The sequence below is a fragment of the Etheostoma spectabile genome, chromosome 7 (genome assembly GCF_008692095.1).
Source record: "Etheostoma spectabile isolate EspeVRDwgs_2016 chromosome 7, UIUC_Espe_1.0, whole genome shotgun sequence".
NCBI classification, from domain to species: Eukaryota; Metazoa; Chordata; class Actinopteri; order Perciformes; family Percidae; genus Etheostoma; species Etheostoma spectabile.
This window is the reverse complement of record NC_045739.1, coordinates 18,455,320-18,471,609: the sequence shown is the minus strand read 5'-3', so window position 1 is coordinate 18,471,609 and position 16,290 is coordinate 18,455,320. Positions and strand designations below refer to the sequence as shown.

General features: G+C 40.6%; 1 protein-coding gene across 1 annotated transcript in view; it reads left to right on the top strand.

The window, feature by feature from the left end:
- mtor (mechanistic target of rapamycin kinase) overlaps positions 1 to 16,290 on the top strand; it is a 104,557-nt gene that overhangs the window by 8,716 nt on the left and 79,551 nt on the right. The window contains 12 exon segments of the mRNA XM_032521013.1: positions 1,301 to 1,393; positions 1,949 to 2,083; positions 2,972 to 3,101; positions 7,934 to 8,184; positions 8,293 to 8,379; positions 9,652 to 9,819; positions 12,753 to 12,865; positions 13,210 to 13,372; positions 13,845 to 13,937; positions 14,279 to 14,425; positions 14,992 to 15,134; positions 15,714 to 15,876. Of these exon segments, the coding sequence (XP_032376904.1) occupies positions 1,301 to 1,393; positions 1,949 to 2,083; positions 2,972 to 3,101; positions 7,934 to 8,184; positions 8,293 to 8,379; positions 9,652 to 9,819; positions 12,753 to 12,865; positions 13,210 to 13,372; positions 13,845 to 13,937; positions 14,279 to 14,425; positions 14,992 to 15,134; positions 15,714 to 15,876 (1,686 nt within the window).

Here is a 16,290-nt window from a genome sequence, read left to right as displayed (position 1 = left end):
TATCTTGACTGTAGACAACAGGGTTGATGTTTTACAAGCTTTTTAATAAAATAAATCCAGATGGAATTTAAACTGTAAAAATGGCCTCAGGGCCCAGAGCGTTAAAAAAAAGTTTTAATGCAAGCAATCTGAGCATGTCCTTTTCTGAGCTGTAAAGTCAAGAGCGTATGTGTGCCTTGCTCCCACAGAGGAGTCAGGAAAGCACAGTTAAAGGCAGGCAGACTCTGCGGCAGGTAAGGCAGAGTGCAGGAGGTGCTCAGGTAGACCAACTTTTTACAGTTGTTTCAGTGCAGGAAGAGGCACAAGCCCAGCTGATATGGGACCAGCACAGGAAGACACAAGAAGGGAATACAGATGAGAACCACTGAATGCGATGTCTGCTTCAATTGCCAAAAAAAATGTATACAAGCTCAAAGCCACAATGTGTAAAATGAAACCAAAATGAAAAAAATCTATTTTTGGTAAATTGTAGTGGTAGTATCAAAAAATACACTGTAGTAAATGTTGTAGGAAAGTACCCCCCCTACTCTAGTTTGACATTGCCAGACCTATCTCCACAGCGCTGTTTAGTAAGGTCTAGCTGCACCACATATGCATTCTAGGATAGGAGGAAAATACGTTTTGGATTGTTTGCATTTCTTTAGACCAATCACAGTCGTCTTTGGCGGTGCTAAATTCCGGACGCAGCAACGGTGCCTCTGTAAAATAATCCTGGGAAAGACACTTGTTTTGGTGAACCATTAACAGCCCACACAAGAAAATGTCACATTAAGTATTAAATGAAGATAACTGTTCACACAGTACAGTAAGATGAGTTATTTAACTTAGCTGAATCCTTTGTCAAACCTAATTTGCTCTTACCAGTGTATCGCCATATGTGCTTTGTTCATAGCAATCCCCACCAATTGGCCCTGAAACAGCCCAATTAGTTCTTTGTAAACCTATACAATCATTTGCCAAAAGAACCAAACTGGCCTACCTGATTGCACGATTAAAGGGTTTGTCAAAACTTGCAATTTTCAGTGTGTAATGTTAGCTTGCTACCTCAGGGGTTGTTCTTGTTGTTTTGCGTAGCGAAGAGCTTTTGAGAGCTTGCCATGAGAATAATTAAACAAATGCATTTTATAACCTCAACATTACACATGGTTTGATTCAGATTGAAATTGTTCACTGGGATCACTAGCCATTTAAATGTAAAAAGTAATTACTCAATCCTTTTTACAGTTTAAAAGATCTTACTGACAGAAAATTGGACATAATAGGAGAGTTTTGATTGGTTCTTCTGTGCCGGCCCTGCCAGGTGAGCGGCTTGGAGATGAGGAAGTGGATGGACGAGCTTTTTCCAATCATCATGGACATGCTGCAAGACTCCTCGTCATTGGCCAAACGACAGGTATGCAAAGAACATTTGTGTCTGCCTTATCTGTTTCTAATTTGCTTTTCTCATTTCTCCTCATCACTACTCCATGTTCTGAAAAATATTTATTTCTTGGAAACAGTAAATACACATCTACTAGAGTAAACAAAACTGGATGTAATTTCTTGAAACGTTTTAAGTCACTCAGAAAACATTTTTTAAGCGTTTTGCTTTTGGTATTTACCGTTTAAACAGCATTATGTGCCAAGATTCGGAGCTAACACACACTCAATTAAAAGTATTAACCTCTGACTTATCGATTAGGAACTGAAAAGAAGATTGAATTGATGAGACAATGGGAATAATGATTGGCATTTTTATTTACTCCTGTTAATAATGAGTAATATGAACAATAAGAATACAACAAAATCTAAATATAGTAACTGTTGCATTGTTTAGTTAGTAGACATTTTGTTTCAAGGATGGGGAAGTAGCACTGCAAATGCAAAGAAAAGTACATCCCAAACATGCTTTATGCTTCTTTTATCAGTGGCATTGTTCAAAGAGAATCTGCTTCTGACTCTCCACCAGGTGGCACTGTGGACTCTGGGCCAGCAGGTAGCTAGTACAGGTTATGTGGTGGAGCCCTACCGCAAGTACCCCTCCCTTCTGGAGGTGCTGCTCAACTTCCTCAAGACGGAACAAAACCAAGGCATAAGGAGAGAGGTATGCACTCTTCTTTTCCCCACTGTTTTCTTAGTAGCAATGTCAACCCAACCCTGTCCTTCTGTGACTCATTATGTGGCCAGAAACCCTACCTGTCACCATATACTAAACACATTAAGGTCTGTTTAGAGGCATTGACTTTGACTGGTGAATTATTATCACACAAATACATACAGTATGAGCCTATGCACATTTTCCATAGTTATAAGGAACTTTTCCTAAGTCTTGAGCTGTGATGTAAGTGATAATTGTCAAAGTTTCTATCCTCGTCTTTTACTTCGGTGTTGGTACTGTTTGGTGTGTGGTACTTGGACTTTAGCTCTGGCTCGTACCTTGGATCCACTTTTGAATGAATCTGAAATCCTGTTAGATAGCAATTGCTAGTCTAGATTGACTACTATTGTACTCTGTGCCATAGCCATTGCCCTCCTTGAAGGAACAAACTACAAACATTTTACAGCAAGCATTTATGTTAAGTGTTAGCTTACTTTTTAATGTTGTCATTTTGTTATAATTAAGGAATACCCCACTGAAAATCAATCTTTTGAGTATTAAAAACTCTCATCCTACCCACTACTTCAAAGAGGACAGCAACTGTGGTCAGCTTGGATTAACTACAGACTTAAGATATTCCAGTGGGGTCTCAAAAGGGAAAGAGTCCCTGAAAAAAAGTCATAATATCCACTTTGGATCAGCGAAAGTACATTTCCTGGATAAAGCTTGACATCCAGCGTGTGGCTCACATACTGGGTGTCTGCCGACTTTGTGTTCAGCTACATGCTGAATTTGGATAATACAATAAAGCATACCTGCTTGGTTCTTTCAGGGAATGATTGTAAAGATTTACAGGGAATATGCTTACGTGTTTGTATGTTTGGATCCAAACAGGCTATCCGTGTACTGGGTCTTCTCGGAGCTCTGGACCCCTACAAGCACAAGGTGAACATCGGGATGATTGACCAGTCGCGAGATGCCTCTGCTGTCAGTCTCTCTGAGTCCAAGTCCAGTCAGGACTCAGGTAGGCCACTGTTACTAATCACTGTTTTGGGAAAAATTGTGGTTGCAATTTTTTTACCTAGAGGCAGAATATGGATTAGTTTAATTTAACTCTTGTAATTCGGCAACGGCTGGAAAATCTCTAAATCAACATGAACCTTTTTAAAATCTCACCGTGTGGGTGTAACCATTGGGGACATCGGGGTTGTTGCTCTGACAACAGCATGTCTGTGCAAACCTGATGGATAGTCTTGTAAACATTCTGTATATGGAGGACTGGGTATGATTTTGGCCTTGCATTTCTAACATTCATCCTAATAGAATTTGTGATGATCCTTCAGTCAGCCAGATTGCAAATAAACCACAAGGCAGAGGTTATGTTTCCACCAAAGCAGGAAGTATAGACTGTATTAGCCCCTCTGACACCCTTTCAATTCTAAACCTCTCCCAAACCGCTCAAGGTGACCATATGTTTTATGAAAAATCTTTATACAGGGTCGCGGGGTGGTCGGCTCCAAGCAGATAATCTCAAAAACACTGTTTCCTGCCAGGATAGAGTGCTCGTCTACCCTGCCACAGAATACAGTACAGCTGTGTTCGACAGGCTCACACTGTCAACACACACACTGCAAAGCAAACCCTGCTTTACAGACACTGAATGCAAAGTGAACTCTACTCTGCAAACAAACACTCAGAGGCCGTACCTGCTAGAATAATGTGTCACTTTATTCCCCACAGAATACAGCAAAGCAAACGGCATGCACATGCCCTCAATACGTGATGCAAAGTATGCGCTACTTTCCGAGCCCTTACCTTGACACAGGACTGGAGAGCCGTTCAGTCCGGCAGGGCCCGCATCAACGTTGCTGGACGTCTCGTACGCGACTCACAGGCAGGCTCTGTCGGATCGAGGGATTCTCCGTCTTTTTATTCTCTTAACAAACAAGGGATCGTGTGTGAGCAGGGGGGCCAATCCTCGCTCCCAGACGATCCCCTGATGAGTCCGGCGCACCTGCCTCAAAACCATGTTTCCAAAACAGGAGCGCCGTGCTCAAAACATGACCAAACTTCTAAAAACATGAGCTCGATACGTGACCAAAACAGGTTATATAATTGATAAATGAAACACAAAACAATTATACAGTCGATAAATGAAACACATACAATTGATAAATGAAACACAAAACAATAATAATAGTTATACAACAGTGAATCAACAAGTTATACAAGTGATTCACTTGGCTGTTGTCAAGGATCATAATGCAAAATAAACTTTTTCCTCCACACCATAAAAAGATGTTCATTTCCTGTCCCACGCCCACGTCATTTAAATAGCAAATGCACCTGCGCCCTTCTTTGCGCCTATGGGCATGCTGGTCTTACAGGACGATGTGTTTAAGTGAATTATTGGCATATTGCTGTCTTACGTAAGCAGAAAGTTATCGCGCCATTGACCAACAAAAAACTGGTCTAAAGTCAATAGCGCAGCCTTACATTGTTATTTTAACAGTGAATTAGTGAAATGCGCCTAGGCTAATGCACAGCGCACAGACACTATGCTTGTTACGCACACACAAACACAGGGAAGCGTAGCAGCACACACACACGCAAAAGATTACAAATAAAAATATTACGGTGCAAATCCTCCATCATAATAGCAATGCGGCAAGGTACAAACGCGCCTGGCTTTTAACGGGCATGGGAGAGGACACTCTGATTGGTTTATTGCATGTCACACCCAAAACATACCTATGAAATAAGTACAACCCTTTTGAACCATGTGCCCGCCGTCAAACTAGCAAAAGTGGATTTGGACACGCCTTAAACGCAGCTTCACCATTTGCTTCACACCCTGCGCTTTGATTGTTAAAATAGGGCCCTATATTTTCTAAGGTCTATGGTGTAAAAACAGTTGAGTTTATCCTGAGATTGGCACTTATGGAAAGGCCATGTTGTCACCAAAAACATTATGATTCATCCACTGTTGACTCGCAGAATTTCATGGTAATTCATGATGTTTTGACATGGCTTATTATGGTTGGAAAACTTTTTAAATTTAAGGTTTTTCATGTAAAGGCTGTCATCCTCTGGAGATCTTGAAAATTTATAACAATACAAATGGCCAGTGCAGGTCTCCACTCGTTTGACCCAGTCACATGTCTCAGAATTTGATCTTGGACAATATGATAATAGATTTACAAGTTTGTTCTCCGATTAAATTGACTGTGACTGGAATTGGAAGCTGTACATCTGTTGGCAGATTTGTCAGGGACAGTGTCTGAAGCACTTGCAGTATTTGACAGCATGTATTTTGTTACGTGGGAGGTCATTGGCTAGGCCCATCTTCTCACCTGTAAAACGAGAGCAAACTCGTCACTACAGAATGTCAAGGTCATAAAAACTGATGAGTTGGTGCATAGTCCCTCTTAGTAAGTTGCTGTAATTACATCCATTATTATGGCTAAGAAACAGTTAAGATTTTTTTCCTACACAGCTGAGGCCTGAATTACTACAGTACTGCTGCCTCACTGCTACATCATTCCTGTTTGTGGGTTGTAAAATACAGATGTGTAGCCATCTATCACCATCATTAATCTAGACTTGCTGAAGGCCCAAATAATAAATGATCCAAATCTACCCTCTTTAGCCTGCGTTTTCTGTGCCAATCTGTTTTGTCGATGGTCCAGAGTCTTCAGGGAGACAACTGGAGCAGCTGAAACTGTACTCCTGCAGAAGGCCAGTGAAACGCTGAATACCAGACAGCTGTATTCTCAGATGCCTTGTAAAACTCAATAGCACTGTATAAATAAATGGACATACTGACCCCATTCAAATTGCCTGTCACAAAACACATTAATAAAACTATTTATTTAAAAGATATACTGCAGTCTTAAAACTGTTAAAAAGATCATTATTGTTGCTTGTTTCTTTTTAAGAAATACATAAAATTGTGCTCTTTAATTCTGGGCATGACTGCCAAAACCCTCGTGTGGCTCTTTAGATTCTCCTGTACTTAATGCTGATTCTCAAGTGCCTTCTTACAGATGGCAACATGAATATTATAAATTTTAAGGTAAAAGTGTGAATTACTGGGTGCACAGTTTGGAAAAAAAAAGCAAGGGGCAGTGTCGTTATGGGTAAAACACAGGGCAACAGCAAGGCTTGTTGAGTGTATATCCATGTATAAAGGTTCATCAGACACCCAAATGCTCAACAACTTTTTAAAATGTGTACTATGGGACAGGATTTTTACAACACGTTCATCTTATCTTCCGTTTTGACAATTGCGAGGCCATCAGAAGTATTAATCTTCATATTTTAACAATCAGGAATGTAAGCTTGCAATGATGTTGCATTGTGTTGTGCCAATAGTGGACCTAGCTTCGATGTTTTAGCTGGATGTCCTGCGATCTTTTGCTGCATCAGCCCTCTGCATCAGGTTCCCCACTTTGCTCTGTGCAGCGTTCTTATTTAGTTAAAGGGATTCTTTGCCGATTTTAATCCATCTTTGTGTGGGCAGTGTGTTAAGTTAAACAGTGTTTTGCTTCCCTCTGTGGTGCTAGTGCACAGTGCTCGGAGCAGCCAAGGTCTGCTGAGATTCGCTGGATGACGTGAAATGTGTTGTTTCCGACCTCCGCTGCGGCCACGGAAGGAAGATATACACGTTTATCTGCCCACACTGCCCTGACACAGAACTGGAAAATCAGCAAAATATCTCTTATTTATCCAATTTTTTCCACACAGTGCTTACAGTGGTGCTCAAAAGTTTACATACACATGCTTAAGTTGACTAAAAAGATGAATAAAAAAATCATGTTTTGGAAATTATTTTAATACCTAAATTAAAAAATAGTAAAATCCAACCTTTAAGGACACCATTTTCTTTGTGAATGAATAACGTATTGTAAATAAATAATGTTCTTATTTAAAATACAGGGGTCATAGTATACATACCCCTTGTTAATTCCCATAAGGCAGGCAGATTTTTATTATTAAAGGCCATATCTCCTGGATTCAGGATATATGCATCCTGATAAAGTTCCCTTGGCCTTTAGAATTAAAATAGCCCCACATCCTCACATACTCTTCACCATGCTAGAGATAGGCATGGTTTTAATTCAGTTAGACTAATACCTGGTTTGATTTGCATTGAGAGATGATTTTATGAAAGTACCCATGCCTATCTCTACATGGTGAAGAGTGTGAGGATGTGGGGATTTTAATTCTAAAGGCCAAGGAACTTTATCAGGATGCATAATATCTCTATCCAGGAAATAACTGGCCTTTACTAATAAAATCTGCCTGCCTCTATGGAATTTACCATAGGGGTATGTTACTTATGACCCCTGTATTTTAAATAAGAACATTATTTATTTACAATACTTATTCATTCACAAAGAAATTGGTGTCCTTAAAGTTGGATTTTACCTCATTTTTTAATTTAGGTATTAAAATAAATTTCCAAACATGATTTTTTTTATTCCTCTTTTTAGTCAACTTAAGCATGTGTATGTAAACTTTTGAGCACCACTGTATCTGACATCAGCCTTTGCCCTGTGATTAATGTGAATTTTATGTAGCATAGAGCAAACATGTTTGATCATGTATTCCTCTTTATATTATTTGTAATGTCGATTCATATCCAGTGCTTAGTGTAATTAAATTTGTAACTGATCAAAACCTATATAACCATGTGAACCCATATCATCGTGAAAAAGTAAGAATGAATGTGGGTGGGGGCCATCTCTTTTTTAAGAATGTGAGATGTTGAGATGTCTCAAGAAGTGTTGTATGATTCATTTTTAGCAAACATTTAGTTATAACCTTTTCACCAATTTTTCCTCTTCCTTACAGCGGATTACAGCACTAGTGAGATGCTGGTGAACATGGGCAACCTGCCCTTGGATGAGTTTTACCCTGCAGTGGCAATCGTCACTTTGATGCGCATCCTGAGAGACCCTTCACTCTCCAACCACCATACAATGGTGGTCCAGGCTGTCACCTTCATCTTTAAGTCTCTGGGCCTCAAGTGTGTCCAGTTCCTGCCCCAGGTCATGCCTACTTTCCTCAATGTCATCCGGGTGTGTGATGCCAGTATCCGAGAGGTAGGAAGCACTACAGAATAAGAGGAAAGAGGATGTCTGGTTGATTTGTTTACCTCTGGTGGTCAGCTATTCTCAAAGCAAGTTTCTTACTCTTTTTTTGTTGTCCAGTTCCTCTTCCAGCAGATGGGAATGGTGGTGTGCTTTGTGAAGATCCACATCCGCCCTTACATGGACGACATCTTCACCCTCATCAGAGTGAGTAACTGTGTCAGCGTCATTCACCATTATCACATAATATGGCACAACTGCTAAAGCCATAGCCCTCGCACTTGCACAAACACACTTGTCTAGCACATAATCATAGCAAGGCACAAAATATCATATGACGGTCCACGTATCGGAATCTTGGTAAGCCTGTTACCGGCACTTTTGCAATGGCGGTAACTCCTCCTGAAGAAAGTAATTGAGAGAACTGGACCACTGCGCCTCAAGTCCTTCTGAGTTAATAAATGGTGAGTGAAACAAAGAATCTATTCATTTTTGCTCCAGCTCAGCTCCTGCATCCAGATGAGGAGGCTGGAATAGCCATTCAGGATGTACACTCACTTGCTCTCTAGTCAGCTGCCACAGGCAGGAAAAGCAGGAAGTTGGGGGCTGCTTAAGACCTCTGGTCACTGACAAAACACCTCTGCCAGATCTCACAGCTGAAGCCCATTGACTGACGTATTGCGTGACTTCAAGTCCTCCACCTTAACTCCAATTGTGATTATCTCTAATGTACACAGCGGCACTGCTGAGATTTTCCAAAACAGTGTCATAAGCCACACAGACGTGATGTCAGTTCCAGTTGACAGGAAATTGTCTCCATTCCTTGCCATTCAGTATCGTGACGCTCCTTCTCTGCCTCTGGCACGTGAAAGCTTTGTATTTCCAAAAGGAACTCTGTCCAAATGTCCGTCTCACACTCAGCTCATTGATGGAAAAACATTTTGTCCCAATTCTTTAGACCCACAAAACATTAAAGGAGAGCAAGGTGGATGATGTAGTGCTTTGTACTTAGTGCTTTGGATGTACCTTCTGAATATTAAAATTTTATATTCAGAGTTTGGCCTTGCAGGAATTGAGGTCACTCTTATTTAGGACTAACGTATAATTTTGGACTAACGTATAATTTACGAACAGTCACATCTGTTTGTTAGTTTAGGGATTATTAGTTTTGCGCATTTTTTAGATCACACATAGTTTTGGCCATGGGTTTCTTTAGATAGTGTGACCTCTTAATATTATTTAATTGTTGTTGTTTAGTAAATAGTAAAGTCATTAGGAGAGAATAATTATAATCTAAAATTCTGTAGTAGACATTTGCTTGATATTATAACAATCCCTTTAAGAGCTGTAAAGTAGCAGAATGTGTTCTGCTGGCGTGCCATATAAAGCAAGGACATTATTCCCTGAGTCGGTTTTTGAATAAATAATACATATGATGGTGTTCTAATTCATGCCAACATATTATGCTCTGTCCTATAGGAGTACTGGACACCAAACAACCCCATGCAGAACACCATCATCCTTCTGATCGAGCAGATTGTGGTGGCGCTGGGTGGAGAGTTCAAGCTCTACCTGCCTCAGCTTATCCCACACATGTTGCGTGTCTTCATGCACGACAACAGCACCGGGCGCAGTGTTACCATCAAGGTCAGTGCAATGTGTAGTTCAAATGTCAAAATAACCAATGCTTCTGTGCGATTATAGGCCTTAACCTGGCTAAAGTAGTGTATCTTATTATGTTTCATGAATTTAAAAGTACATGTGATGAAAAGGTACACCAAAGTTACAGCCTCCAGAAGTCAATGATAAGCTGCTGAATATAAGCTGCTGTCACTCCTAATAATGCTATATAACAACTCATTCTAATATATTACTATTGTATAAGGTTTATTTAGCAGTAACACATATTAAACACAAATGAATAAAATATATTGTTTTGTTAACGATAAGATGAGAAAATAAAAATTACAGTTTAAGCCTTTAACTGGGACACATGGATGATACAGATCAAATAAGAAGTTCAAGGTGAAATTCAGGTATTGCAGCAGTAAAACTTACAGACTTAATCAGGTAAGAATAAACATACACATACAAATCTAGATGAAAAAATAAACACAATAAAGATTTAATAATTTGAGATGTTACAGAAATCAATCCAGTAAGACTAAAATTGTGTTCACAGAGCCCCCAGCAGAGGCTCAGCTAAAACAAAAGAAGCTTGGAAACAGGTTAATGCTACCATGAATGATAATGCAGCAATACGAGCAAAAGCAGAAATAAAAAATGAAATTGAGTCATTTAAAAATATGTGCAATAAAAACAGACCAAACTGCCTGCTGTGCCCAGTGCCCAGGCTGTATTGTCATCGAGTGCGTGTACTTTTCAGTGATGCGTATTGCATCATATTCCAAGTCCTCGAGCAGTGCATCATTTTCCATTTGTACAGTCATTTGTTGCCTTTAACATAATTTAACTGGTGGTCTCAATTCAAAGAGTATGTCTAACTCTCACTTTCAAATTGGCATGGATGGCAATTATTCAGTCCTACCTAGATACATTTGGTAATGCTCTAAGAAAACCTATAGTAGCCTAACATCTGTAATATAAACGACTGAGCCTGTCAGTGTCAGCATGTTGCCATGCTTAATTTGTTACTGTTAGCAAATTTGGTGGATAATCTCATAATATAAGCGCGTCCACATGCAAGCATAATGCCTATTCCTATAATGCCTATGCCGTAAGAATTCTCCAAGTAAGACAAATCCCCTTGCAAAAGAATGATTTATAGGAAAGATGTAGGTGGGAATAGGTGGCTTTAATAGAGAGTAAAATAAAGAGTTAAAATTTAGTGTCAATAAGAGTTGACCGTTAAGATAACTTTGACTCTGAACTCTGATTAATGGAGAAAAAGTGGCAAGTGTTGTGTCATAAATCTGGTGGAGGACGTGCAATAACTAGATTGAAAAGATCATATTTCAGATTTGAGTTGTCATTTAAGTATATAACTTAATTTTGCTAGCACTGCCAAGAGGAGTGTGTGTTTTAAAAGTAACCCTATCACTCCACACTTTTTCAAAAGGCACAGGAGCTCAGCCCACAGTTGACTTATTGGGGTGCTTTTTTCTATTTGCAGTTTCCAACGACATCCATCTAGACTGTTCAGGCGCAAGCCATTCACTCACAATGCAGCAGTTCAACGAGCATATACCTGTAGCTAACACACTCTACCGTTTCAGAAGCTGTTGCCAGTAGTGGTCTGGGTTTTCCCTCAAACCTTAAATCATTGTTTGGGCATAGACCACAAAGACAGAATCATTAGAAACACGGTCATCAAGTGCGCTCTCCTCTGGTGCTGTTTTGTCTCAGAGTCTGCAGTATTAGATAACCCAGCAGCCCACAGTCTGGATAGTCAATAACTCAGGCCTGGTCTGGAGCCTAATCTTTAGCACAGGATGGGGTTCACAAAGTGGGGGAACTGGGAATCGGGTTACGCTCTAGTCCAAAGGAAAAGAAAAGAAAAACAAACTTCCATCAGGAGCTGTTCTGTTCAGCCACCCCCACCCCCCAGAACACACTCACACTTGTACACCTCCACCTCGGCTTCCTGCTGTCTCGCCGTGCACAATTTAGACATGGGGGTGGAGGTGCGATGCCATGATGTGTGTGTGTGTGTGTGTGTGTGTGTGTGTGTGTGTGTGTGTGTGTGTGTGTGTGTGTGTGTGTGTGTGTGTGTGTGTGTGTGTGTGTTGAGGGCTGGGGTGGGTTTGTTCACTGCAACATACGTCATCCTTTTAAGACCACCATCTGTTCATGCACACTCCTCACACATGGTTCATACAACATGACGTGACCATGAGATGAAACTACAGAAGCCTTTCTCAAACAAATAAACCCACAGCTAATGTTATAGACTTTAATTTAAGATGTGTTGACAATTAGCTGGCTTCATGGAGGTGACAATCCTAACATCCATTGAGCCCTGCTACACTGATCCCTTTTGTGAATTTAGAAATTTATAGTCAGACATGAATTCAGACATGAATATTAGTCTTTCTCTCATGGCTTCTTAAAGATGGTTCTCATGAATAAGTATTTGTTTTATGTGACAAATGTGTTTATTTATTTGTTATTTTTCAACACAATTGTTTGGCATTTTTCCCAGACAAAACCTTAAATGTGCTCTGAAGATCTTGAGTGGTAATCAAACCACAGACATTAAAATTACATAGTATACATCTCATAGAATAGTATACAACACACCCCACATGGTATGTTTCTGTGTGGAGTTTTTGTACTTGAAATATGCTATATTTGTAGCTCCATTCCACAGGATTATATTTATGGTGCATGGTGTGTAAATTACGTACATAAATAAGATATTTGCTCATTCATTCACTCAAAGGAAAGCAGAATTTTCCTGGAAGGCTAGCATGTGTGCCAGTACCTTCCTGAAATAAAACACCATTTTCTTCTGGGGGGGGGGCTAAAGGCCATTTAGCCACAACAAGCTCATTAAAATCACCTGCTCATGGTAAGTGTTGCGGTATGCGTGACTGAGTAGTGTGTGCTCTCCTTTGCAGATGCTCAATGCCATCCAGCTGTTTGGTGCCAACCTAGATGACTACCTGCACTTGCTGCTGCCACCCATTGTCAAACTATTTGATGCCTCTGATGTGCCCCTGCAGGCCCGCAAGTCAGTACTCCACACGGCTGTCCATGTGCTCATGTAGACGTAGTTTTGAATCCAGTTCAAATCCATTCTCACTGGATCTCACACTTTTCTGTAACTTTGTTGTATTATCTCTTAAATTAACTGTATTTACACTTGCACCACAGATATCATTTTTTTATTTTTACAAAACTAGACCTATGATACCAAAAAGAAGAATAGGTGTCCACTGGTAGTATTCTTTACAGCATACCATTTTTATCTGCACTTTTGAGTCCTTTGGAGCAAGTCATGTCTCTCTGTCCTACTAATGTTTAAGTGAAGCTGAGCGTTTTGTGTTAATCGTTTTTTTCCTCTGTGTGGCTCAGGGTTGCCTTGGAGACACTGGACCGGCTGACAGAGTCCCTGGACTTCACAGACTATGCTTCACGCATTATCCATCCGATTGTTCGGACACTTGATAGCACGCCTGAGCTTCGCTCCACCTCTATGGACACCCTGTCCTCGCTAGTCTTCCAGTTGGGAAAAAAGGTAGCTATAGCTGTCCCCAGGGCTCCCTTAGATGTAGCTATTATGCAAAAGACTACTTCCAACCTTCCTACTGCTGGCTTTACATGAACAGCATTTCAGTAACCATCCACCCCCCACAGTCTTTATTACTTCCTGCCAGACTGCTGATGTCGTTGACCATTTGGTGGTGGGGGGTGGTGTTTATGAGAGAGGATGAGGTCACATTCACCCCTCCCTTTCCTGCCAAGTTTTTCTTTCCTTATACTTGACCCCCCCTATCGTTTGGGGCTTAACCTCAGAACCACCAGCCCACATGCAGCCTAGTCTGGCAACAAATGTGCAGGGCAAGCTTTTGATCTGGTAATCATTGGGGTTAGAGGCAAGTAAAGGATACTCAGTTATTTGGCTTCTGGTGTGGGGAAAAAGGTAGCCAGGCAAAACCACATAAAGCACACATACACCCTTTTATTTCTCATTTTCCTCTTATTTTCAGTACCAGATCTTCATCCCCATGGTTAACAAAGTGATGCTGAAGCATAGGATCAACCACCAGCGTTATGACATACTCATATGTCGTATTGTTAAGGTAAGTCCCGACAATTTATCCAGTTGTTCTCAAAAACTTATTAAAGCAACATGTCTTCTAAATGCATTGTTCTTTGCCTTTTTGCCAGACATTATAACCCTTCATGACACAAAGTAATTGCACATGGTCAAGCAATGACGGACATAATCACAAATAAACAAAACTTTTTTATGTACAATGCATCATAAGCAAGTCATTACTATTCTCTGTTTATCAACATCCCTCAGGAAGGAAATGCACTTCTACGTTCATAAAGCATGATTTGAGGCCTGACTCAACTGTTTCTCTGTGGGTGGCCTTGTGTGTGGGTGTTTGTGGGTGTGTGTGGCCGGCCATTATAGGGCTATACTCTGGCTGAGGAGGAAGAGGACCCTTTAATCTTCCAACATCGCCATCTTCGTGGTAACCAAGGTGATGCTCTGGTCAGCGGGCCTGTAGAGGCGGGGCCTATGAAAAAGCTTCATGTCAGCACTACTGCACTTCAGAAGGTCAGAAGGGATAATTGACATTCTACTTTAAAAACAGGTTTTTGAATTGTACTTCCATAGTGAAAAGTAGCACACACAAGTCCAGTGTTGGTTTCACTGCCATGATTGTTGACTGTACCCGTTGTGATTGTGCACCGTAAACAGCCCATAGTTTACTTGTAGTGATGACATGAGGACCAACAGACCGGTAATGAATTGAAGATAAAACCTAAACAAATGAGCTGAGAAACACACTGAAGGCAGATGCTTAAACTCAGGGCACAGGGGGTCACTGAATATGAAAATGATGTGAATCATATGCCATGACTCATGGTTGAATACCCGTGAGAGGTTGACAAGCAGACCGATGTTTTGGACAGTGTTCTCTACCACCATCATCAAAGCAACAAATGAGGCAATATTTTGGAAGAACCTGAATGTGATGACTAGTAGCAAAAGATTTATGTGCACATCTCAGCCAGATACTCCCACACACATTACCTGTGACACTCAGATCTGGAGAAACTGTGTTGCTCCCACGTAGTTCCCAGTGACTTCTAAGATGGATGATTTCTTTCTCTTCACAGGCTTGGGGAGCTGCCAGAAAGGTGTCCAAAGATGATTGGTTGGAGTGGCTGAGGCGCTTGAGTGTCGTGCTACTCAAGGAGTCGTCCTCCCCAGCTCTGCGGTCATGCTGGTCACTAGCACAAACCTACATCCCTCTCGCCAGGTACACCGCTTCTTTTGGGTCTACGTTTTCAAGCTCACTTTCACCTCCCTCTATAAGGAATTGTTTGTCATAGTTCTTAGTGTTCCACATTAATTATAACAGCTAAAAACATTCACATAATTGCCATATCAATGTAGAGACATAAAATGTTAAAGCAAAGAATGTAAAGCTCTATCTTTCTAAATCATACTTCTAGTATTTGGTCCCTATTTTAACGATCTAAGCTCACGGCGTGAAACGCATGGTGCAGGTGCGTGCGTGTGTGTGTGTGTGTGCGTGCGTGTAAGCAGCTTCTCAGTTGCCAGCATTTGCTTCTATAGTTTCCAGATATGACTGATTGTAAATGTAATGAATGTAATTGTAAATGTGAATTAGATTTTTACTTGAAATAAAACAACATGGGACCTGGCTATACAGTGATCCTTTTTACAAGCTATAGAATAATTTAGCTTCTTATGGATTTGCTGGTCACCAAAACTTAGTTAAAGCCTGCTTTTGCAAACGTTAGGGGCATAAACGTAATGTAACACATTGTGATTATTCATTTTAATGTGCAAATGCTGTGTCTGTGGTCCACAGGGACCTGTTCAACGCAGCCTTCCTGTCTTGTTGGTCGGAGCTGAGTGAGGACCAGCAGGATGAGCTCATCCGCAGCATTGAATTAGCTCTCACCTCCCAGGACATCGCCGAGGTCACACAGACTCTGCTCAACTTGGCAGAGTTCATGGAGCACAGTGACAAGGTTAGCATTGAACTGCAGCAGCTGAATTAAACTACAGGATCACTGTAATACAATTTACTCGAAAGGATTGTACATGTCATGTTTTTATTTATTGGAGGTGTGTATCTTCCAAATTTGATATTAGGTAGTGCATTTTGACGGGGTGAGAGGTATTCCCAAACCACCCATCGTAAAGCATTAGATGTTATTCATTACTACCAATGACTCAACTATAGCTTGTCCATTTTTGAGCTTTTTATATACAAACTGTCCAGCCACTTTGTGGAACAAAATGGACATGCTATTTGGATGTACATGACACAACATGATGTTGAACGAACATTTGAAATCAGGCTGGCAATGCAGCATCATTCAAATCTCATTTGTTTTAATCTTGTCTTTGTGGAAACAACGATGATGGTTTACTTAGCTTTG